Below are 25805 nucleotides of genomic sequence, written 5' to 3' on the forward strand. Positions count from 1 at the left end.
AAATGCTTTGGAGGTGCGGTAGCGTCTAACGCATACGGTGGAGGTGAGCTTAATAAGTGGGACATTAATGGATCTTTCTCGGATCTCTCCTCATGACCTTGTCCCTTATTTGGTAACATCGGGTAGCATTTATCTACTGCTAGTTTCTTGCTCCTAAGTATTGGTTCGCTTTCTTGCTCTTCCTCGTTATCCCTGTATGCAACGGCAGCTTGCACCATTGACATACCTCTTTTATTCCTTTTTGCTAATTTTATTTCTTTCTGTTTGGCTTCTTTGCGCCATAAGCGGAAAGAGTCAAACATCGCCGGCCGGGCTTTTCTCTTAAACAATTTGACTTCTAGGTTATCTAATATTTCTGAGTCGAAACTACCATATTGGGGCCATTTTAAAACACCATCCTTGCGGGTGTATTTTATCCACACTTCATTATATGTGATGGGACCTACGCCGTGCTTTACATAGAGCTCATATGTTGGAGTTCCAATCGGAGGAACCGGACAAGAATCCTCTAATCGGGAGTCCTTTCTATAACCAAGATAAAACAAGTTTCCAAGTCTGCTAAAACCAGGCATCTTTGCTCACTAGTCTAGCTTCAAACTTCAAAGGATTATCTGTTACGATATTTCTCGTGAATACACAAGTCCTTCGGCTTTGGGGCTTGCAAGTACCAAATCAAAGCGTATCTCAAGGATACCAAAAACTAAGGACAAACTAAGGACTGGGAGACGCTCCACTTATACTTAACTGAAGTATTTGAAGATCGGTGACGTCGCTAGAAGACTCGTCTATCGTTTCGCTCTACCAAGGATCACTGGGTCCAAAACAAGGCGATAGTCAGGGCAGCAGTCCTTCGTAGCCGTCGGGACGCGGGGAACCTCGCAGCAAAGACCTTCGGAACCACGTCGACATACAGGGGTCGCTGAAGTGGCTGGCCGTCCTCTGGAATTTTCACACGAAGCTCCTCACGAACATCTGGCTTGGACCGTCGCCGCTTGATACCGCCCCGAGTTGGGCGCCAACTGAGGTGCCGGGTTTTTAAGAACCCGGTGGTGCCAGGGGATAACACCCGAAGACCTCTGAGTTCCCCCTTGTACCGGACCACAGAAACACTAAGTCTTCTAGTCGCAGTCAGAGATCAAGTTTATTGGCAGCTACCAAGTAACAGGTGTCCTAGAAGCACGACAAACACGGGTCATGTGTTCTCAGGAGACTGTTCGTTTTTACAGAACCAGCCTTCTCATTATATACAAAAATAATAGCTGCAAGCAAGAATTCTTGAGTTTATGATATGGCTATACACATATTTCTACAATAATACAAAAGAGCGAAGTCATGTAGGCAAGCCCGTATTTTAGACGTCCAATTCGTGATAGATTACCCAGCCAAGCCCGGAACTCCCATCAGATATCGATGAAACCCCAATAAAGGAAGGCACCTCCTAGTCATAAAACTGGCCATAAACAGGGAACAGGACAGGTGTGTGTGTGTGTAGAAAACATGATCTGTACGCGGTGAATGGTTTGTGGTATGTTGTGCATTGATGCTATCGTATTTGGTCACTGGGCGAGGAGCTGCCCAAACAGGTTTGGCTGGAGGCAAGGGAGTCAGTTGGGACAGGTCAGGGGGGAGTCAGGGAAGGTGGACGTGTCCTTTTAGATCAAGCTCGACCTTTAATTGACTTATCATGAGGGCAAGACACAAGATGGATACCGTTTACAAAATGGAGTCTGAGGGGTCGGGACGGAAACTACGATTCAGGGGTGTTAGCATACCTCGATCAGGACGCAAATGCATAGGAATGATGTCCCAATCATTATCGGTTCGTCGACACCAAATTCGTCATGGTACGTTGATGTTTCGGGACACGGGTATTGGACCTCGATACCGGGACAACAGTAGGGTCCAGAATTTCAGAACCACAGGCCTCTTAAACCATCACCAGCAGACATGTACTATCACTATTTCATGAACCACTGAACTTTCTTATAGCTGGAGATAATTAACAGCACTTACAGTAGGCCAGTAGGAAGCCACACAGTTAATTGCTTTCATCTGTATGCTGCACTGACACACAGTCATTTGTGTAAAGGTTTATAAACCACTGCTACTGGGTTGTGGGATAAAGAGTGATTAATAGATGTTACACTGCCAGATAGGTAACTACCTAGAAAAAGAAGTTAACACTATCTTTCCTGGGGTATGTTTAGACTAACATTTCGCTGATTTTAATCTGTGTGGCTGAACCTACGTTTTATTTAAAGTGGTTATAAATTGGGCTTCATTTCATCTGGGTAATTATTATAGCATCCAAAAATATCTCATAAAAGCAACTTGAATAAAAGCACTAGCTGCACAATATTTACTATTAGCAGATAGTGTTAACTGATGTAATTAATGTAAATATTTTTGTTTCCTGTATAAAGCGGCTGAGTTCGACTGAGATCACCTCTGATAAAGCAGATGGTGGCACACCACCTCTCAAAACTCAAGACCAGTCAATAATCACCAGCAGCCGGAGTGCTTCGCGCACCTCTTCGGGAGCCAGCAGTCAGCGCTCAGCTTTGTCCACACGGGCACAGAACCATGTTGAGTCAGGTAAAAGAGATGGCCTCATTTCGTGGCATGGGCACACTGCCAGATATCTGTCGGCGGAATATGTTCTTCCTCATTGTGCATGCCTTTAGTGTGTGTCCCCTTTGGAAGTTCCTCTGCACCTTCTTGATGGTTTTGCTTCCTGGATGATCCCTTATATCCTTCCCACCTCCCATATCTCCTGTCCATATTGACTTGTCTCTTCATCTCTGTGCTATTTCTTGTTTCTCGGTTCAATTGAATTGTTCCTTGACACTGTGCAGCTTTTTCGTGTCTGTTTTATTTGGAAGTTTTTTTCAGCCTAATGCAGGTTTCTGGTCTCTATCCCTATTGCATACTTTCGTCATACCTAGAATTGGGAATGCCTGTAAATTGATAGAGCCAGAAGTCTGGCTTGGCCCAAATAGCGAAAGCATGTGCAGATCAATGAAAACATTTGATATGTAAATCCTGAACAAAGGTCACGTAAAAATAGGATAAAGTCTCTTTACAATAAAGAAAATGTTATTTTGTCAACGTATGTTTCAATTTAATGCCGTAGAAGACATGGCTATATTGAATGACATTCATTGAAAGTAATAGATGCTAAACAAACCTGCACTATGGAGAGAGGGGGTCAGTGGCTGGGGTGCTTGCCCTAACTCTATTTTAGTTTCCCATTCCACAAAGGACAAGAGATGAGCCATAGCCAGATATGTGGCCAACGCCAGGCTCCTGTTTTGCTTGCTTTCATGTATGCAAGACTCCTTGGTGTATAGCCCCATTAGATGCTTCTTTCAGCCATGTACAGCTCTCTACTACCTGCATACTTCAGATTGTATCTTAAGGCAAAGGCAGCTCCATGGTGCCTATCCCCATTGGATGTTTAATATCACCTCTGTTACTCTTTTCCAATTGGAAAGTCCATTGTTTATTTTGGCTTCCTGTTTCCTGCCCCTCTTTCAAAGGTTCTTTAAACTCTGTGCTGATCCCTGCTGTCTGTCCCCATTGAATGGTTGTGATAGCCCTGTGCAGCTCATATTTGTCTGTCTCCTCCACTGTGTTATTTCAGCCTTGCGCGGCTCCTTAGTGCCTAACACAATTGGATGGTTCATTCAGCCTCATGAAGCTACTTATTATTTGATCAAATCGGATGTCTTATTCATTTAAATGCTGCTATTGCTATTTCCCATGCAATGGTTCCTTCAGCTGTTTGGAACTCCTGGGTCTTCGTTCTTGATTTTCTCTTCAACCTTCTCTTGTGTCTGTACTCAGTGCATTTGTCTTTGATGTGTGCCCACATGGTATGTCTTATTCATACCTTTGCAACTCCTTCTGATAGTTACTTTAGCAATAAGCTCTACCTTGATGTATGCCCACTCACCATTTTCCTTCACCTCTTGATTTCCATACTCCAGCGGATGGTTCTTCCAGCCCTGTGCAGCTCCTGAGTGCCTTTACATATTGAATGGCTCCTTTGGCCTTCTTCAGCTCCTTGGGGTTTGCTCCAATTGGGAAAGGCCCTTCATTGCTGTGCAGTGCCTTGTCATTAGTCCCCTCCTATGATTCCTTCAGTCTCATGCAGGTGCTTGCTGTCTGTGCCCGTTTGACATTTCTGTAAGCCTTGTGTAGCTCCCTGGCTCCTGCCCCTCTCCGTTGCCACTTCCTTGAGCCCCGGGCAGCTGTCTCATTTTAAATATGTATTCAACCCTCTGCAGCTCATTGGTGCCCGTGCTCATTTGATTGTCAAATCACCCTTGTTTAGTTTTGTTGTGAATCTATCTAGGACCCTAATTAGATATCCCTGATTCATGCCATTATGTGGTTATAACAAAAGATATCCTAATAAAGGCATAGGAATCATGTCCATATCTAGTCATAGCCCATGCAGTCCAAATACGGCAAGGCTACTCCCATAGACTCCTAGAAAGTACAACGCGTTCTTTAAACAAACCAAGCCTCCAGCAGCCCGGGAATTCCCCCTGCTTTTGTTTTGATTTGCACAAGAACTCCTGGAGTCCAGAAAGAACTGTTAGTTCTTAGTGACGTCTTATGTCCAACCTTACGTCAAACACGGCACCTTTCAGGTATAAATATACCAACGTTGCCTTAAGCAAACACACGGTGGTTTGGAGCAGAGCGGCTATCTACTTGCCCGACGCCCAGCTGATGCGAGAGCCGAAGGAAGCCGACCCTCCCATTGACGCACTGAGAGAGACGCTGTCTTTTCTCCTGCCGAGAAATCCAGCTCTGGTGTTTCCAGGCACCCTTGCGGGTTGCTGGGAGATCGAGTCCTGAGATACGAGATACAAGACCTCCTTCATTCTATTACCAAGGTACGGAGCTGACTAAACCCTTGAGAGAATTCTTGATTCAGATTCTTGGCAAAAACCAACTTAACTTAAACTGCAACTTACTTACTCCTTCCCACGTATTAGGCTTAGGTCAGGTACACCGGGGTAGGCATATATTAGAAGCACCAGTTGAGTACGTTAGTCAATGTTTTTATGTATGTATATATTTTATCCGTTTTGAAGTATCATATGGCTAAGAAACCATATCAATGCTTTTACAGTATTATTTCACAATACTCCTTTTACTGTACGCACTTTACTTCATGATAAGTATTGCAACAGTGGCAATTCATTTCTCTTGCATGAGAAAGAAGACTGCTCAATAAATAACACCTTTTATTGAAAACGCCCGTCTCTCTATTTCTCTGCACTCTGGTGAGACTAAGCATGCACGATTGACTGAGTGAAATAGTTGTCTATTGTTTTCACACGACTCTAGAGATGTACTCTTTATTCTGAGCGAGCAAAGTTGACATGTTTATGCGGTTGTCAGAAACAAATCCCTTATTGTCTAAATCAGGAGAGTTAACTCTTTCCTGAACATTCGAGAAAGTTTCTAGTGACCTCTGAGCTAGCTGGCAAAACTAATTAAGTCTAATACAGTCAGTAGAGACCTAGATGACCTCAGTCCTACGTCTACACTGCTGTTTATATTATTCCAATGCGCAGAGCCTATTGAGAATATAGGAACTACACTACATGGCGCCCAACGTTTGGTAAGGCGATAATCTAACGCAAGACGCTAAAGTAACTCAGTCGTGCTTTTCAAACAGATCCCTTTTTCCCGTAAATACTCCAAAAGACGTCTAGAGTGGGTAAAAGGTTAATATCCGCTGAAACTTAGTAGGAAGAGATTCCTGTGTATTAGTTTTTGGTGTAGTGAACGTTGAAGGATACAGTGTTCCAAAATATTGTGCACCTAATCTTTGTTTCCCTGAAAACTTGTTCTGCAAACAAAAACTTTCTGTTAGTAAAAATTACGGAAAGTGAAGACGAAAGGGAGGAAGCTAGATTAGCAGCTCAACTCCTAGCGGATGACACAAGTCTCCAAGAAAATGACCGGAATGCTATAATCATTCCGGTAAATGTAAGAAAACTATAACTAAAAAACTTATAGAAAATGGAGTATCATCACAAGGTGGTACAGTCATATTCGTGGTAGAGGCACATGAATATCGGCAGACAGAGGTATTCTATTCATGGATACATTTTCCAGCAGCACACGCTGTGACACACGAATTCAACTATTACAAAATAGAGGAACCTCCGGATGAATACGCTCCTTTCGAGGATGTTTAAATCCCACTAACTTACCAAGAGCACCTGCTCTGGTTTAATGGCGCCCTAAAACATCAAAATCACATCACCAGGCTAGGTCCACTAGGTAGGCCAGGAGCCGCGTGGCCGGTTCTAGCCAGCTACACACCACATCCTGACATTGAAAAGATGTCAAGAGAAGAACTTTTAGTTAAACTAAAAGAATTAACAAAGGCATTCAGAGAATTAGTTCAATTGGCAATGGACGATATAACATACCTCCAGAAATTGAAAGAAACAGATATAGCAGAACAACCTTTTGAACTTGCCAGAATCATAGAAAAATCCTATGAAGAACTAGGTAGAGATAGTTTGGGTGGGAAACCAGTAAAACCCCAACTACTTGAAAATCCTGAAAAAATCTTTATTAAAAATAATCTCAACACTCCAAAAAAGAGTTGGGAGGGTAATAAACAATCCACTCCCAGAGAAAAACGGTTTCAGTCCAGAGGAAGGTCTCCTCAACGGAGAAATAGATCTCCAGAACAAGGAGGCAAGTCTCCCCAGAGAGAGCCCTCTGAGAAAAGATAAAACCTTAGAGATAGGGATAAATTGAGAAAACCTGACAGATATCAAGATATTGATACACGTCCCTCTCGATCTTTTCAGACTTCCTCACAGAAATCGGAAAGAAGAGAACGGTCAGAACACAAAGAAGAGCACGTCAAGTCCAAAGACAAGGAACCTGCTCATCAAAGTAAAAAATTACAATTTCCAAAAAAGAAGGTAGCTAGTATTAAAATAAAACATGCCGAGGATTTTGAGGACACAACTGAAAAACGGAGAGTGGGCCCAGACAATGCTAGACAGCGCAGCAGAAGTAACCATAGCTTGCAAGATCCTGATGAATCTTCTGGAGACAGTGGACACGAATGAATACATTCAAGTGGAAACTGCAGACACCAGAGTTAGCAAACCCCATAAATTATATGAAATAACATTACGTATAGAGGGGGACAAGACTAGGAAAGTAAGGGGTCTCTTTTGGGATAACCTTTCGAAAGGCTATGACATCCTGTTAGCTGAGAAAGACTGGCCACCAGAGTTTGTCAGGGAGTGCCCTCATGGCGAAGAAATGATTATGCCTGCCTTCTCAAATCACATTCCAATTCATAAAAAATACACATTTGCTTGAAAATGGGCAGTGGCCCAAGCTCTTGCATTATATAAAAATCATGTAGGATGGGAAGAGGATTCTCCTCACCATAAAATCCAGTTAAAAAATCAACCTCCTGCCCAAAGGCAGTATCCTGTTAAGCAAGAAGCTAAAAAACAAGTCAGGGAGATTTTAGATGAACTTGAATATCAGGGGGTGATTGAAACATACACCTCACAAATGAACAATCCTTTGTTTCCTGTCTCCAAGCCAGACGATTCATATCGTCTAGTTTTGGACTACAGACACCTAAACTCCTGCTGCAAAAAATTTGCAGTACAAAACTAATGAATAACATCGTGCGCAAAAAATATAAAACGACATTAGATATCTCAAATGGCTTCTTTTGTCAAAACATTGCACCTGAAAGTAGGTATTTGACTGCTTTCTCAACAATGGGGTCGCAAAAACAATTCTGTCGACTCCCACAGGGATTCAAGAATAGCCCAGGATTATTCTCAGCAAGGGTAACAGAGTTACTACAAATGTATGTAATGATGAGGCATTATCATATGTCGATGACATCTATTTTACAGACGACGACCTGGAGACACACTTGAAAAGAGTGAACACCATAATACTTGGGTTCGCAGCTGAAGGGTACAAATTCAACTTTAAAAAGTCACGAATTGCCCATCTAACTGTCCTGTTTTTAGGATATGAATTATCAAGTGGAGGCAAAAGCCTAGCAGACAACTTCTTAGTGAAGTGTGCAGTACACCAAGCTCCAAAAACGCTGAAGAACTTACAATCAATACTAGGTTTCCTGAATTTCGGAAGAACATACATTCTAAATTATGCAGAGAAGGTTAAACCTCTCTATGAATTAATAAAACCTGATTTCAAACCAATTAATTGGACTCAGAAACACACAGAAATTTTAAGATCATTACAAGCAGACATGTTAACTAAAACAAAACTGCAAACACGCGCAAATGAACGCAACCTTGTAATCCGAGTCATCCCAGGAAGATGCGGATTCACGTACCTGACCTCTAATGAGGGAGAAACGGTACCAATAGCTTACAAATCACACTTGTACACACAAGCTGAAATGAAATTCAGTTCTGCTGAAAAAATTCTAACTGCGGTTCAAACTGCTGTAGCAAAAGAAAGAGCCCTCGTACAAGGTAAACAAATAATAATCGTTACACCAGTACCTGCCCTAGAAGCGGTAACAAGAGCAAGCATTCCGAATGCTAAAGCTTTACATCCGAGATGGATACAATGGGTTAATTCTCTTGCTGCATCAGACGTAGTATACGAATTCGATCCTAACTTAAAAACACAGGAATTTCTCCAATATGAATATGAATGTCCTCTGCCGACCGAAATTACGGCTGTGTAATATATACAGACGGTTCAGCATAACCCGCAGTTGGGGGTAAACAAGCATACAGTGCTGCATGCGCGATTGTTAAAGGTCGTTGGCACGAAGGAAAATTTAGACCACTGGTCACTAAAACTCAATCTCTAGGAGATTGTACAGCTCAGCAAGCTGAACTACTGGCTTTTAAGATGGCGCTTGAAAATACCGATCGCGAATTCCCCACACTAATAGTGTGCGATTCATATTACTGCGTTCAGTCTTACAATGAATACTTGCAGAACTGGGTTCAAAACGGCTTCAAAGATGCAAAAGGTGGTACAAGCAAGCATAAAACGCTTTGGGAACAAGTAGTTCTTTTACAAAAAGAACTACAAAAGACTCACGTGATCATACACTGAGTCATCAATGTGATGGCGTTCAGGTTGCAGGGAATTCATTGGCTAATAGAGCCACAGCGGAAGCGGTTCAACCGTCTTCCGTAGCCACAAAAAAGCGTTCTAAAAAACACATGGACGGAGAAACGCTACCAGCAGTAAAAGCCTCTATGAAACGCGACTATGCGGCGTTACCTCTGAATTATCCATTCGGAAATAAATACATAATTGATGCAAACTCCGTTCCTTTTGCTCAAATCCCTGCAGTGGGGGATAGAGTAATTCCAAACACGAACCGGAGGGCTTACTTGATTCAAGAAGCACACATGGGATAGGGTCTGAGGCACCAAGAGATCTTGAAATCTGTAATAGAATTACAATCACAATACTGGTGGCCGGGGATGAACGTGCAAATTTACAACTTTGCAACTAGTTGTCTGAGCTGCAATAGAGATTGCAGTGGTGAACCAGACGAGACACCAGCCCAGATACCCTTATTAGAAAGCATCAGGCTATCTATATGCAAAAATCCAGAAGGAAAAAGGCGATCCCATAATTATTAAGACTAGATTCACTTAAAATGTAGGCCCCAGCGCTCGGCTGACGCCAGAACTGTTATAAAAGATTTGCGAGTCTTTATCGGCACATACGCAATTTGCATGCTACATTCTGACCAGGGTCCTGCGTTTAGCTCTCGAGCTTACAAAGAGGCCATGACCAGCATGGGCATTGCATTGCGGTACTCTTCTCCCTTCCATCCTGAGGGAAATGCTGTAGTGGAAAGAAAAAACCGTGACATAAAGCAATCTATAACGGCGAGGGTATTAGGTTCGGGTGATGGGTGGGTCAAACATTTAACAAGTGTCCAACGTAGTCTTAACAATCTGCCAAGAAATTCTCTAAAAGGTATCACTCCTTCCGAACTATTGGTCGGCACTAGAATGCACATTCAGGACTTAGATTATCAGACTTCAGTGGTAGAAGAAAAAGCCTTTGATATCAAAGATCGTTTGGCTGTTTTACAGGACTTAAATGAAACAAGAAGAAGTCTTAGTAATATAAAGTTAAAGCCAACAGCCACTGAAGAGAAACCACCTGTCCCAGCAAGACCTGTCTGGATTCCAATGATTGGGGATCTAGTCAGAGAAAAGATCGCGGTGAAGAAGGAATTTGGGCTTTCTTACAGAAAAGCAGTACCTGTCTTAGCTGTCAGCAGAACAAGATCAGTAGTACTACCGTCCCTTGCTGGTAAAAAGGAGAACAGAGTTGTATCCATCGACCTGGTAAAACCACAATCATGTGGCCAATAATAAGTAGTAGGCCCAGTGGACTCCCAAGAAATAGCAGAAGACCAAATCTTGCTACAATCCAAAAGGTTCAAACTGAGAGACTAATCACATTTGATAAACCTGCAGTGAATAAAAAAGGACTATGCAACAAAGCCATGGAACTTGTGCCTCTTGAAACCCAAATTGCAACAGTTCGTCAGGAAACACCTGTCTACAACGATGTAGCCTCAGACTATGCTAATGAAACAAAGAAAAATGCAAAGACTAATGAAAATCCGGAAGCAATTCCAACAATTGACAGAACTGCATCTGGCTACGTCATCAATTTCGAAGACTTTTCTGATGATCCAAGTGAACATGAAGAAACGCCAGCAACAAAAACTTTCAAAGACAAAGTAACTAAACTCTTTCATCAACTAGAAGAAACATATCTGATTTCACCATGGATTGAATTTTGGATTGTGTTAGGTGTACTTTTCCTCCTGCTTTGGCTCATCATGGTTTTATGTTTGGGTAGATTTATTGATGGAAAATATAGTACAATGGACATAGCAAGTCAGAACATCAACTTGGTCCTAAAGCCTCACACATCCTCTCACCTCAAGAAAAGAGAACTGTCATCAGTGAACATCACAGCCAATCCAATACCCGGTGGGGTAGCATGGGACAAAACGGATTATGAAATCTATGGCTCAATTGAACTCTTGACATATCCACATCTATTTAAGGTTTCCTTAAGTGACTTTGTGACACCAAGTACTTTCTCTGATGATTGGGACTTTGAAAATATTAATAATATGATGTCAGATTTAGTAACGTCAGCTAAATTCACAGAACATGATTATTTGCAGGGTTCATCAAATTATGAAGAAATGTACTGTTATAATCATTATGGTCATCACTATTTGCATAAATCTGCTCAACCTAGAAATGTTTTTAATTATAATCAATGGGAACATTGTACAACACCGCCAAAAGGCAGCTCGAAAATATTTTATGAGAAATTCCCATACTTCTCAGGGTTTAACACAAGTGATGCAGAAACGTTTTATTTTAAAATGTTAAATAAGACAGGAATGAAAACAATGTTGACAAATACTAAATTGATTTATTCTGATAAATGTTATGATAAAATATCTACATTTGGTTTAGAATTTTGGGAAAGACAACATTGAAACAAAAACCATCTGGGGTTCAAAAGACTGGCAGGTACAAGGTCTAGAAGCATTATTTAGAGCCTGCATGATCCCAGAACAAATAATATTTTTGAATGACACCATTCAACAAACAACCTGTCTTGGTTTAGCCAAGATAAAAGACTTAAACAAACCGTCTATTCCGAAGCCCATACCTGATAGTAATAGCACTACAGATGTGGAGATAGACGTATCCCATATTTTACACCAAAACAGAACAAATCCTGATTGGAAAAAATGGTTGATCTGGCCCACAGACACAAATAACTGTCAAGATAGATTCCTGAACAAAACACAGGGTTTAAACAGACCAGGCCAGACCCAAGATATTCCCAGAGACAACATCCAGGGATAGTTACAACATACAGTGTAGGGAAACTATGCCTCGAATGGCTACAGAAATCCACACTGGCTGAAATTAAGCAACACTTGACTTTACTTAAAGACGGTGCTGACTTGCGTGATTTCATACTGGGACCACGCAAACAGCGTCAAAAATGTTTCATATACGCCGGTATATACGCTGCTTACAACGAAGCTTGGAAAGTAACGCAAATTGAAACAGCAGAAAAAATACGAGAAATTGATCGTATAAATTTGGAAAAATCCCTTTCTGTAGTGGACAATGGGTTAAAGACTCTGTCCTCCAGAATATATTCACTGGACAGCATTGTATCATCTGCTATTGATATAATAGAGCAGGACTTGCTAATGCTACAACATGGTCAGTCCTAATTACGTTCTATTGTACAACTTGGCTGGACGTTGCAAAACCTGCGTTCAGGCTACGTGCCATGGCGTTTAATCAACACAACGTCATTATTTTCTATCTTTAACCTTACTGATAAACAAATCAGTTTGGCACAAAAAGGAGCAGACTATACGATTCTGAGCATTGAAAAACTTGAGAGATTACCATTGACAATGTCAGAGAGACCTGTCATTGAATGGATAATACATGGAACGATTACAATCCCAATAACAACTTTCCAGTTTAAGTATTGCCAAAAATATATACCAGCAGGCCTGTATGAAAGGTTGGGTAAAGGATACATCAAGTCAACATGGAATTTACCTTATACACACAAATGTTATAGTGAAGGGAAAAAAGAGGTATTCCTTAGTGGTAACAATTGTAAAAAATCACTAAGCGGTACACTTCTGTGTCAAGGTATTAACTTGCATGGAGCCTGCGAAGGTTCATCAAATAACCTTTCATGTCACCTGCATGGCACTCCTGCAACACAGATATAGCCTTTTTTCAGACAGCTTTCCAATGGCAGTTATGTTCTAATAAGTGACCACAGCTGTTGTGGCATGGTGCCAGGAAAAGCCTATCTCGTGAGCGTTGGTTCCATGGTCACTTGCTGTATGCAAGTATTGTATCCAAACAGCAATCCAGACATGGAGGCGGCAATATGGCCTTTTTTGAATATCTCTTCTATTCGAATTGATACTTTAAGCAGAATGAAGTCTTTTCTTTTACAGACAAATGTGCCTTTAACCTCGTCCAAAGAGACGTATGATCTGCAAGTTGCAAGGACAGCGGCAGAGATACATTCCCTTTTATCAACAAATTGCCCCGTGCATTTCGTAGAAATGTTAGGTCAAATTTTAAACATGACTGATACCAGTGGCATCGCACATGTATTTAAGACAATTTTTTCGGGACTGTTAGCACCCTTTGGAACAGTTCTGGGCATTTTCCAGAATTTTGTCCATTCGTTTTTCGGCGGCTTGCCTCTTCTTTTGGGACTCGTAGCAGGAATTTTATTTTTGATCCTTCTGCTCTGATATGGCAAGCGAAGCCACAGACAAAACTCCAGCTACAATGGAAGAAACTATCCTAGCAATACGCTACCGAGACCGAATCACTAGAGTCCTCGGATTAGCCCGGCTAAGAGATCTGAGTGCAACCTGGTTTCTTTCATTCAGACCAATCTGGCAAGATTGCATCTTACCTGTGCTTCGATGTCTGCTATGCGAAGAAGAATGCGTGTTAGACGTCTGTCTTACACTACCATCAGCAGTACCAATGGATATCGATACTTTGCTAGGTCCGGTAACGACTCATGCAACGTGTTGTCCCCAGCGGCTACCTATTCTGATGACGGCATTCGTTGAGACTTCACCATTACGAGTAGGTGGCGGTGAAGTACGAGAGGAAAGCAGCACCAAACAGGTACAACCTTCTGTGAGCATTGCTGATCCCGACATCGATGATAGCAATCATTCTCACATATGCGCAATTTCAGCATTTTCGAACTTGGTCGAACTTTCACCTGATGTTGTAGACCAATTTTTCGCAAGCCTGTCTGATATGATGTTCTCCCCTGAACAAAAAGAATAACTTTTAAAGCAACGAGCACACAGCGTTCCCTGAACTCTGAATTCGGCCTTCAATTTTGATAAACAAAACTACTGAAAACATTTGGAACTACTTTTTCCCTGAAAGAGAAATTATTATTTTTCCTTTTTCAAAATATTTACTTTTTTTTGGGCACATGGTACTCTGCTTAAAGTAGAACTATTCTTAGAGAACAGAGCTTCTATTTTTAGAGATACTAGAGACAATATTTTACCTCAGCCTCTAGCACATGTACAGTATTGTATAAATATGTGATGAAATGGTCTTGACCTTCTTTTCTATATTTAGAGCCATTTCATGTGTAATTTTCGCAAATCATTCAGCCATTTATATATGCATTTAACTGAATGATACTACTGCTTAAAAAACGTGCAGTACCAATACTCATTTGCGTGTATATACCATACACCATTTCAAATGCAATTCATGTATTTTGGGGTGGGTTGGAAAACACATGCATCGTTATATGTTTAGTATTGCTTAGTATTTAGTAATGATTGACATAATACGTGGAGTGGGTGTTGTGAATCTATCTAGGACCCTAATTAGATATCCCTGATTCATGCCCTTATGTGGTTATTACAAAAGATATCCTAATAAAGGCATAGGAATCATGTCCATATCTAGTCATAGCCCATGCAGTCCAAATATGGCAAGGCTACTCCCATAGACTCCTAGAAAGTACAACGCGTTCTTTAAACAAACCAAGCCTCCAGCAGCCCGGGAATTCCCCCTGCTTTTGTTTTGATTTGCACAAGAACTCCTGGAGTCCAGAAAGAACTGTTAGTTCTTAGTGACGTCTTATGTCCATCCTTACGTCAAACACGGCACCTTTCAGGTATAAATATACCAACGTTGCCTTAACCAAACACACAGTGGTTTGGAGCAGAGCGGCTATCTACTTGCCCGATGCCCAGCTGATGCGAGAGCCGAAGGAAGCCGACCCTCCCATTGACGAACTGAGAGAGACGCTGTCTTTTCTCCTGCCGAGAAATCCAGCACTGGTGTTTCCAGGCACCCTTGCGGGTTGCTGGGAGATCGAGTCCTGAGACACGAGATACAAGACCTCCTTCATTCTATTACCAAGGTACGGAGCTGACTAAACCCTTGAGAGAATTCTTGATTCAGATTCTTGGCAAAAACCAACTTAACTTAAACTGCAACTTACTTACTCCTTCCCACGTATTAGGCTTAGGTCAGGTACACCGGGGTAGGCGTATATTAGAAGCACCAGTTGAGTATGTTAGTCAATGTTTTTATGTATGTATATATTTTATCCGTTTTAAAGTATCATATGGCTAAGAAACCATATCAATGCTTTTACAGTATTATTTCATAATACTCCTTTTACTGTACACAGTTTACTTCATGATAAGTATTGCAACTGTGGCAATTCATTTCTCTTGCATGAGAAAGAAGACTGCTCAATAAATAACACCTTTTATTGAAAACGCCCGTCTCTCCATTTCTCTGCACTCTGGTGAGACTAAGCATGCACGATTGACTGAGTGAAATAGTTGTCTATTGTTTTCACACAACTCTAGAGATATACTCTTTATTCTGAGGGAGCAAAGTTGTCATGTTTATGCGGTTGTCAGAAACTAATCCCTTCTTGTCTAAATCAGGAGAGTTAACTCTTTCCTGAACATTCAAGAAAGTTTCTAGTGACCTCTGAGCTAGCTGTCAAAACTAATTAAGTCTAATATAGTCAGTAGAGACCTAGATGACCTCAGTCCTACGTCTACACTGCTGTTTATATTATTCCAATGCGCAGAGCCTATTGGGAATATAGGAACTACACTACAGTTTTATAATGTCTATCCTAATTAAATCACTTTTGTCTGATCTTATGTACCTCTTTGACCTCTCTACTTTAGCATTTGCTTAATTTCATGTTTCCTTCAAACTCCTTTTCATTAGCTTCTCTGATTTCAGGTGACACAGGTGTTGCTACATCGTCTCCATACCCCAACTCTGCTCTTCAGCAGTTCAGTTCACAACTAGGTGGCTTGGGTAGTGATGAGGAGTGTGAAGAAGAGGGCGGTGCCAATCTGCAGCATGAAGAAGGTCAAGCAGAGGGGGCCAGCACCGATGAAGAGGAAGAAACACAGCTCGTGGTCCTGGACCCTGATCATGTAAGAATACGTCACTTTTTTGATATTCGAATATGTGTATCTCTCCTGCAGTCTGATCTGCCTCAAACATGAGAACAGGTCAACAGGAAAATTGGAAATGTAGTAGCAGAATGGCTCTTGTGAAAAATGCAGCGTATCTATGACTTTGCCCCAGTATTGAAACTTTCATAGATTCCCATAGCTTGTATTATTCCCCGTCGTCGGAATGGGAGTCTCGGTAACAAAAATAACATAGCAGTAGGTGCAAAAGAGGAAGAAAAAAGGCCTAGGCCCCATTCCCTTTTGTAGCATATCCACCTCTTTTTGTAAAAGAGACCAAACTAAGCATCAGCCAATCGAAGAGCCTCACCTCATAGAACCCTCCTGAAGGAACCTCAGAGCCTCAGATTTTCTACAGCTTGTTCTGCTTAGGGAGTCTCCTTTGAGCTCTGCTCATTTTCTACTCTATTTGAGGATTTCTTAAACTTTTTCTTCAGGATTGTTAGGTATTTCTTCTGAAATGTCTGACAAGGAGAGGAAAGCCCTTTTCAAGTCATGTTCCACCTGCGGCAAGAAGAGGCTGTATGTGGAGGACAGGCATAAGGACTGTATATATTGCCTGTATCCAGATCATAATTCTGCGGACTGCAAGATCTGCCGCACATTCTCTTCAAAGACCCTCCGGGACCGTGAGGGTCGCCTCCTCACTTGGCTCCAGAAATTGAAGTCCAGAAAAGACACGGTGTCAAGCGATAGTGAGGACTCTTCTTCTGCAACATCATCCAGAAGGTCAGTCAAAAGGGGTAGGGCTTCCCCTTCACCTTCTGTGGAGCGTCCAGTTAAGGCCTCAAAAAAGACCCCCTGTGAGTCTGAGGGCCAAAGTCCTGTTAAATCTCCTCACCACGGTGTAAAGGAGAGGGAAGGACCATCTACGCCTTCAGCAGTAGTGGAGACTGGTACAACTTTTAAGAAACCAACTTCTCTGTCATCTGAGAAGTCAGAGAAAAGCTCCAAGTCGTCGACGACGCAGCAGAAGGCTCCGTCGACTAAGGCGTCTAAATCTAAGGTGACGAAAGTTATACCGTCGACTGGCTCATCGACAGTACAGTCGGCGTCGACAGGATCATCGACGACGGTGACAGCGACATCGACGAGGATGTCGACGGGACTATCGACGACGGCAGCGACGACGAGGATTTCGTCGACGATGGTGACGACGACAATGTCGTCGACGATGACAACCGTGAAGATGGCAGGTTTGTCGGCGGTCTCATCGACAGCAGTGTCGATGACGCCCATCTCGTTGTCGGCAGTCCGCTCGTCGACGGTAACTCTTCCGTTGACGACATCGACGACGAGTTTACCTACTCCATAGACAACGGTAGCGTCGACGATGCAGTCGTCGAGAGAGAAAATTACTATTTCCTTGAAAAGGATAACTCCGGACATGCCGTCTCCAAGGACGGTTACCCCCTTGCCTCCTGCTTTGTTACTGGAAGAGGAGGAAGAGTATTCTGATGAGGATGATCAGGACTCCTTTGGGTATGCTCACAGTCCCTCTCAACTGCTGGTAAAATGTCAGGAAACAGATTCTGAAGGCGGGTTTCTTCATGAATGTTCTTACCAATGCTCTTATCAACATCAGGAGACCTCAAGACAGGAGATGGTGTCTGTTCCTTCCTCACTCTTGGCGGATCTCCATAGCATGCTGCAGGACTATAAGACCAGGTTCTCTCAGGTTACGACTCGGGCTGCCTCTGTCTTGGCAATTCAATCTATACCTGCCCCCACGACTCCAATGATGGTTTCTCCAGAGTTGCAAAAACCCAGGTGTTCTCTCAGCCACAAACACCTGCTCCAAATATACCTCCAGCACTACCGGACGTTCAGGATGATTCCTCGGATGAGGATCAAAATATTGATAACAGGCCTAATCAAGGCTTAGAGTGGGATGAGTATTTGATCCCGGATCCAGCGTCGCCTAGTCCAGACCCAGTGGATTCTCCCCCAGCGGATACCGGGGGTTTCCATAAGCTGATGGAGAGAGCATCTAGTAGGTTCAAGCTACCTATGCCTTCTGTACAGACGGAGTGTTTCATCTATGACTTTAAAGAGCCCTATAGGAAGGTGACCCGATCTATACCCATTGTGGAGCATGTGTGTGATGAGGGTCTAAAGGCGATGAAAAACCCGGCTACGGTTATTCCGGTCCTACCGCGCCTGGAAAAGAAATATAAAGCCCCTGAAGATGGTCCAGCGTCCTTGACTGGGCAGCCAAAACCGGACTCTGTGATATCGCAGGTGGCACAGAGGAAGTCCCGCAACCCTTCGGCACCCCTTCCAACTCCTCCTGATAAGGAGGGCAGGCGACTTGATAATGCAGGAAAAAGGTTCTCTTCAATGGCTAGTCTCCTGGTGCGAGTGGCAAATGCTTTGGCGATACTGGGCAGGTATGATCGCCAATTATGGTGTTACCTATCACCTTATTTGGAACAACGTCCCCAGGAGGCCAGAGGTGAAGCCAAGAAGATACTACAAGAAGGGGAAGAGACATCGGCTGAGGTGATAGATTGTGCCATGGACATTGCCACTACGGCTTTTCGTTCATTGGCTGGGGCAGCAGTTCTTCGTCGCCAAGGATGGCTCAGAGCGACGTGGTTTAGGCTGGAGGTCCAGAATAGGATCTTGGACCTCCCATTTGAAGGAGCGGCATTATTCGGAAAACACATTGATGATGCCCTCCAAGAAATAAAGAAGGATACAGAGACTGCTAGGTCTCTTGGCACACTTCAATACCAGAAAGCTCCTTTCGGGGGTGCCAGAGGAAGGAGTACTCCATCATACAGAGGCTCATACCAGCAGCAAAGATACTCTTCATACGGATCAACGTCGCAAACGTACCGTCAGCCCCATCACCATAAGCAAGGTCAAGCCTCGTCTTTCTCTAGATCGAATGCGAGAGGGAAGCTGAACCGCCAGGGACGTGATACGTCCAAGAGGCAATAACGGCTTTCTGGCTCTGCCTGCTGTACCCCCCTCCACGACAACATCTGTGGGAGGCAGGGTATCTCAATACCTCCACAACTGGACACAGATAACATCAGACCTTTGGGTGCTCAACATCATTCGAAAGGGCCATACTTTGGAATTTACACAAATTCCACCTTCCCAGCCCCCTGCTGCCATTCCTTAAAGACATCTGCATCTCTTGCAGCTCGAAGTTCATCAGATGCTCCTCAAAGGAGCTGTGGAGCTACTCCCCTTATCTCAAAGAGGGGAAGGATTCTATTACAGGTTCTTCCTGATAAAAAAGATGCTGGAGAAATGGCGCCCTATTTTAGATCTCAGGGAGCTAAACATCTATCTCATTTCCCAATCCTTTCGGATGGTTTCACTTCAGGATATCTTGCGTCTCATCAATCATGGGGATTTCATGGCCACTCTCGATCTCGAAGATGCGTATTTTCACATACCCTTTCACCCAGCGCACAGGAGGTTTATTCGGTTTACAGTAGCCAAGAGCCACTTTCAATTCAGGGTTCTGCCCTTCGGACTTCGCTCTGCCCCAAGGATCTTTACCAAGGTGCTGGCACCGGTGGCAGCTTTCCTATGGAAACATCATTTTCAGGTCTTCCCATACCTGGACGACTGGTTGCTGAAGGCCCCGTCCAGGGAGGCTGCGAGGGAAGCAGTCAACGCATGTACGAATCTATTCCAGAATTTGGGTCTTAGTCTCAACAAAGCGAAATCATCTCTGATTCCGTCCAGGACGGAGCGTTTCCTGGGGGCCATCTTGGACACAACTCTCAACAAGGCCTTTTCATCCCTAGAAAGGCAGGAAAAACTGCAATCCATGGCGCTGTTATTGAGAAAAAGAAAGTGTCTTTCAGTACGCCGTTACAAATCCCTTCTGGGAGTGATCTCTTCATGCATTCCTCTGATACCTCATTGTAGATTGCGAATGCGATCTCTTCAGGAACAGCTAGACAATCAATGGAGGCAAGTTCACGGCTCATTCGACGACAAGGTGATGATTACTGTGGCAGTGAAAAGAGCAGCTTTGTGGTGGACGAAGCTAGAAAACCTTTCCCAAGGTCTTTCCTTCGTAAGCAATCCGGCTCCTCAAGTGGTGACAACGGATGCTTCACTGAACGGCTGGGGTGCGGTGCTTCAGGATCTTCATGTCAGCGGGCATTGGTTGCCCTAGCACCATCTTTTTCACATCAACCTCCTAGAACTCGGGGCTATCAGGCTGGCACTACAGGTGTTTCTCCCGTGACTGCAGGGATCAGCGGTTCTCGTCTGCACGGACAACACCACGGCCATGCACTACATAAACAAGGAAGGGGGTACCAGATCTCTTCCGTTATCTCAAGAGGCCCAGAAGATTTGGGAATGGGCTATTCTTCACAGAATATCGCTGCAGGCAGAACATCTACCAGGAGTTCTAAACGAAAAGGCGGACAGACTCAGCAGGCTGTCGTCAGTCAGCCACGAATGGGAACTGAACCAGACGGTCTTGGAGGAGATTTTTCAATGGTGGGGCAAACCCTCAATAGGTCTATTTGCCACCCCGATCAACAAGAAATGCCGGTTTTACGCAAGCAGGCTTCACCATCGAGGATCATTAGGGAATGCGCTTTCGATAGCTTGGTCAGGAGCATTTGTGTACGCCTTTCCCCCCATACCGGTGATCCCGAGGCTTCTCAAGAAGATCAAAGTGGAACGTGCAAGATGATCTTAATAGCTCCTGCTTGGCCGAGACAGTTCTGGTTCACGGAGCTTCACCTTCTGTCTCTGGTTCCTCCACTTCCTTTACGGGTGATTCCGGATCTTCTCACGATGTCCCACGGGCAGATTTGGCATCCGGATCCGGATTCATTACACCTGACTGCATAGCTCCTGAGCAGCGAGAATTCATAAACCTTCCCATCTTGAATGGAGTAAGAGAAGTTCTGTCTCAAGCTAGAGCCCCTTCCACTAACAAAACTTACCGTTTGAAAGGGAAAAGATTTTGCATTTGGTGCAGGAAGGAAAGTGTTGACCCTTTCTCTTCTCAGCCCCATCAACTTCTACCTTATCTCTTGTCCTTGGCTAAGACAGGATTGGCTCATTCATCCATAAAAGTTCACTTGGCAGCGATCTCTCGCTACAGACGCATTGCATCTGGACCGTTTCTCTGGTCATCCAGGATAATTAACCCCCTGGCTGCGGCCGGAATTCTGCGCCTGTGCGGCACATTCCAATCGCGGGCGTGGTCATGATGGCTCCCGGCCGTCATCAGCACACGCCCACCGTAACTCATGACGGCCGGGAGCCGTCATCAGCACCGAACGGGTTAAACAGTTTCTCAAGGGCTTATTCTGAGTCTTCTCCCCGGTGAGGCCTCCGCCTCCCACTTGGCATTTGAATTTGGTTCTCGCACAGCTCATGAAAAATCCCTTCGAACCGATTCATCGGGCAGACATGAAATGTATTTCTTGGAAATTGGCTCTTCTTCTTGCCCTCACATCGGCAAGACGCATTGGGGAATTGCAGGCTCTCATAATACAGGAACCTTTTCTCCCGTTCAAAAGAAATACTGTGATTTTAAGAACTAATCCGAGGTTCATTCCAAAAGTGCCTTCAGACTTTCACCTAAATGAACCTGTGATTCTCAAATCTTTCTTTCCTCACCCTTCCACACCAGCGGAGAGGTCACTCCATTCTCTGGATGTGCAGCGGTCCTTGAAATTTTATTTGGATCGCACCAAAGGGTTTCGCAAATCTTCTCAATTATTCATCGCTTTTGGTGGTCCTCGTAAGGGCCTTCCACTATCAAAGCAGAGTATTGCAAGATGAATCTCCAGTGACATTCTATACTGCCACTTAACAGCGGGTAAGCCGCTGGACGGCAGGATTAGAGCACACTCCACAAGATCCTTGGCTTCATCTACAGCTCTCTTCGCAGGAGTACACATCAGAGACATTTGCAGAGCTGCAACTTGGAGCAGCGTGCACGCCTTTACGAAGCATTACTGCCTGGAATCCTTGACACAGGAAGACACGGCTGTGGGCCAGGCAGTCCTGAGGAACCTCTTCCACTAATGGGTGAGCTTTCCCTACTATCCCTCCTTCCTATTTTTGCACATTTTGTATTTACTATTAGTACAGATTGTGAATCTATCTATGGTTTATTTCTTCTCCTACGAGAGTACGGATACTTACATGTCTCTATATTTATGCCACAAAATATGCTTTATTGCTTACTGCTAGCTACTCTGATACAAGCAATGGGAATATATGAAAGTTCCAATACTGGGGCAAGAAAACAAGTTACTTACCTGTAACTTTGGTTCCCCAGTATTGGTAACTTTCATACATTCCCATGCGCCCACCCTCCTCCCCGGGGAAGCTCAGCCTTCAGCAGATGTGGTTACTGTTACACAACGGCTACGAAAATCTGAGGTTCTGAGGTTCCTTCAGGAGGGTTCTATGGGGTGAATCTCTTCTGATTGGCTGATGCTTAGTTTGGTCTCTTTTACAAAAAGAGGCGGAAATGCTACAAAAGGGAATGAGGCCTAGGCCTTTTTTGTTAGGTCGCGCCTGCGATTGCAGGGGCAAAAGCCCCTGCTGTCGCAAAGCGATCTATTGCAATCATTTCAGCCATTTTCCCGTTCAAGGACTAGGCAGAGACAACAGACTGTCACGAGCACGCAGCCGGCCGGGATCGGATCAGGTCACGCGCTCCGATCCCGGCCGGCTGTTCACAACACATGCACACATGCACACGCAGGCACAGGCAGGGACACACACACACAGGCAGGCACACACGCAGGCACAGGCAGGCACACACGCAGGCACACACAACACACACACACACACAGACAGACGCACGCACACACATCCCCCTCCCCCCAACTCACCGGGCTCTTTTAGTGCATTCTCGATCCTCGATCTCCCTCTGCAGGCCAGCGCTGGTCTTCACCCGGGCCCCCTCCTGGGACCCGGGACTTCAGATGCCACACTCCGCCCTCTCACGCTCAGCCCGGGCTGCTTGCGGTTTGGTAGGTGAGTGATGAAACCTCGTCCTGCAGCCTGTGAGCGGATCGAGGGCTGTCCTGGCATTTCCAGCAGTGGGGGTCGGTTCTCCCCGAGTGCTGCTCTCAGCAGTTGGCCAGCGGTGTTGTAATTAGACCCCGCCCCGCGGACTGCTGAGCGCTCCAGAAGGAGTTTCTTGGTTTGCTTCACGTAGCATAATCGTGCGTCAGGTGGCAGTTTAAGACTTATGAAGTGACTCCACGCGACTGCCTCTCTGGAATGACGTCTCGCGGCAGTTGTGTCGTCACGAGGCAGCAGTTAACGTTATGAAGTGAAGTACAGCAACTGTTGGTGTTGCGAAGTGCGGTGGCGCAGCAGCTGTTTGAGTTCCAGTCTTCGGGCTCGCCCTGCCCCGAGCGGCGGAGGCAGCTCCGCGAGAGGAAGGAGCACGCGCCGCCCCGCCCCCGGCTGCCAGCAGCAGCTGCACGCGCTGCGCCTCGCTCTGCACAGGCTCCCTCAGCCCCAGCCGCTGCGCGGCTTCCCCGGCCGCCCCCATGTACGGATCGGACAAGCCCGTCCTGAACATGATGGACTATGGATTCAGGGTTCCGGCGCCCAGCGGAGACTTTAGCCCCTTCAGCGCTAGCATTCCGGTGTTCCGTCGTTTTGATCTTCCCTTCGGTATGATCTCCCCCTTCGCATCTGCGCATGCGGATGCACATTTGAAACAGTAGCCAAACAGTAACACTTTTGCATGTATTTTTGATCTCCCCCAGCACAGCCGCAAAATACCAAATCTATTTCTCTTCCTCTGTGCTACCCTCCCACCCCGCTCTAAAGTTTTCAATCCAGCAGTCACACCCTCGTTGATATTAATCACTCACACTTTTATTTGTATTAATGTTAACATTTATTGCCTTTATGTTGCCAAAATTGCTAAAATACATCATACAGATATAATATACACCATTGTAATTACCTAAATGCATGTAAGAACCATGACATGAAGGAATAATTTTACATTTTTCTGAGCTACTATGGGGATTAAGCATCCTTTGAGATTTTATTAAGTGTGGACAGTAGCGTGACTTTATTTTGTTGGTTAAACATGTTCAACTGGCCAAGGTTTCTGTTGCATATCTTCTCACTTTATGAATTTATATTTTTTTCACTGTCAATTAATGTGCTTACACATCCTTTTAAGAAACTCTTCCAGGGAAACTAGTTGGTCTCTGCTGGAATCAATGGGCCTTATTTATTAAGGCCTTGCGCCGCCGGTGCGTCACTTTTTCCCATTTTAAAAGTGACGCACCGGCGGCGCAAGGCCTTCATAAATACGGCCCAATGTGTTTTGTGAACACAAGTGTATTTTTTTTAAATCATGCAAACAAACAGCGCAGAGAGTGTCTCACTGGTTAGCTCTTGTGTTCCACGCACAGATACCCAAGTGAGATGTCAAAAGAGTTACACATGTGGAGTGTTTACAGTGTCCAGCTTCACAACTGAAATACGTAATATCGACTCGTAAGGCACAAATGGGAGCTTCGCACAACGCTATCCCCAAAATTCCAATCAATCAGGTTGTAGATGAGAGAATCCCCCCACCCATCTCCTGTAACTATACAAACTCTGACCGGAACAATCAGGCGTCATAATTAAATCACATTTTTATTAGCCCTCTGCCAATTAGAGTTTATTAAATTTTGAACATACCATAAAAGCACAGCAGTTTATATTTGGAAAAAAAAATCATTGTTATTATAAACCTCTCTTTTATTCTACCCTTAATCCCGTCAGGTGGATTAGCAACGGGAGGCCTCCGGATCTCCCTCCCTCCCTCCCCACACACACACTATCTGACATACCTTACAGCACCTTTGCGCTTTTAAGGTGATAAAACTTCAGGTGTTCTCACACTAACACAGGATAAATACAATAATTCACTCATGCTCAAAAGGTCACCTTTCCCCCATAAGCAGTTCTTGGCAAAAGGCAAGTGAGACCCAAACTGGACACCAGATAGCGACAGCAATACAAAAGTTGTAGTTAAAAATCTGTCGAAAGCTGCTTCATATTTATAAAAACACAGCGAACCTTTCTGTCTGTTCCATGTTAAAAAAAGCATCGGCATAGCCAATAGGTCTCGCTTTTGGGACCTTATAAGTATTTCGTTATGCAGCACAATATCCTTGGTGCAACAGCATCAACTGTTGCATGGCTAAACACTTCTAAGGTCCCAAAGGCGAGACCTATTGGCTATGCCAATGCTTGTTCCTCTTTTGTACCTACTGCTATGTTATTTTTGTTACCGAGACTCCCATTCCGACGACTGGGAATCTATGAAAGTTACCAATACTGGGGAACAAAAGTTACAGGTAAGTAACTTGTTTTCGTCTCTGTTACAACCGTAGCTGCTTTTTAAAAAACGTATTTTTGTATTACAACCCAGTTTTCCCTCTGCCCTATTTTAATCTGTGCCTCAATACAGTGCCTTGTTCACAAACTCTGGACCTCGTACGATTGAACTCACCCACGCCAGTTCCTCTGCATCACCTTTTCCTTGAATCATCAATAGTATGGCCCCACGGCAGCAAAAACATGAATGGCGGACTACCTCGTTTATCCTGATCTGTCACAGCAGAGGGAGAACAGACAAGAGATTGAGTGCAGTTATCTTGTTTTTCCAGGCCCTACCATCCATACCCATAAGTGGTTG

General features: G+C 44.2%; 1 protein-coding gene across 2 annotated transcripts in view; it reads left to right on the plus strand.

The window, feature by feature from the left end:
* The window catches only part of CCDC40 (coiled-coil domain 40 molecular ruler complex subunit), an 808572-nt gene that overhangs the window by 69926 nt on the left and 712841 nt on the right, over positions 1–25805 (plus strand). For both annotated transcript variants that reach the window (XM_078654053.1, XM_078654054.1), the window contains 2 exons: positions 2424–2595; positions 15891–16090. In XM_078654053.1, coding sequence (XP_078510179.1) covers positions 2424–2595; positions 15891–16090 — 372 coding nt within the window. The remainder of the gene's footprint in view (positions 1–2423; positions 2596–15890; positions 16091–25805) is intronic.

This window comes from Lissotriton helveticus, chromosome 7 (assembly GCF_964261635.1).
Source record: "Lissotriton helveticus chromosome 7, aLisHel1.1, whole genome shotgun sequence".
NCBI classification, from domain to species: Eukaryota; Metazoa; Chordata; class Amphibia; order Caudata; family Salamandridae; genus Lissotriton; species Lissotriton helveticus.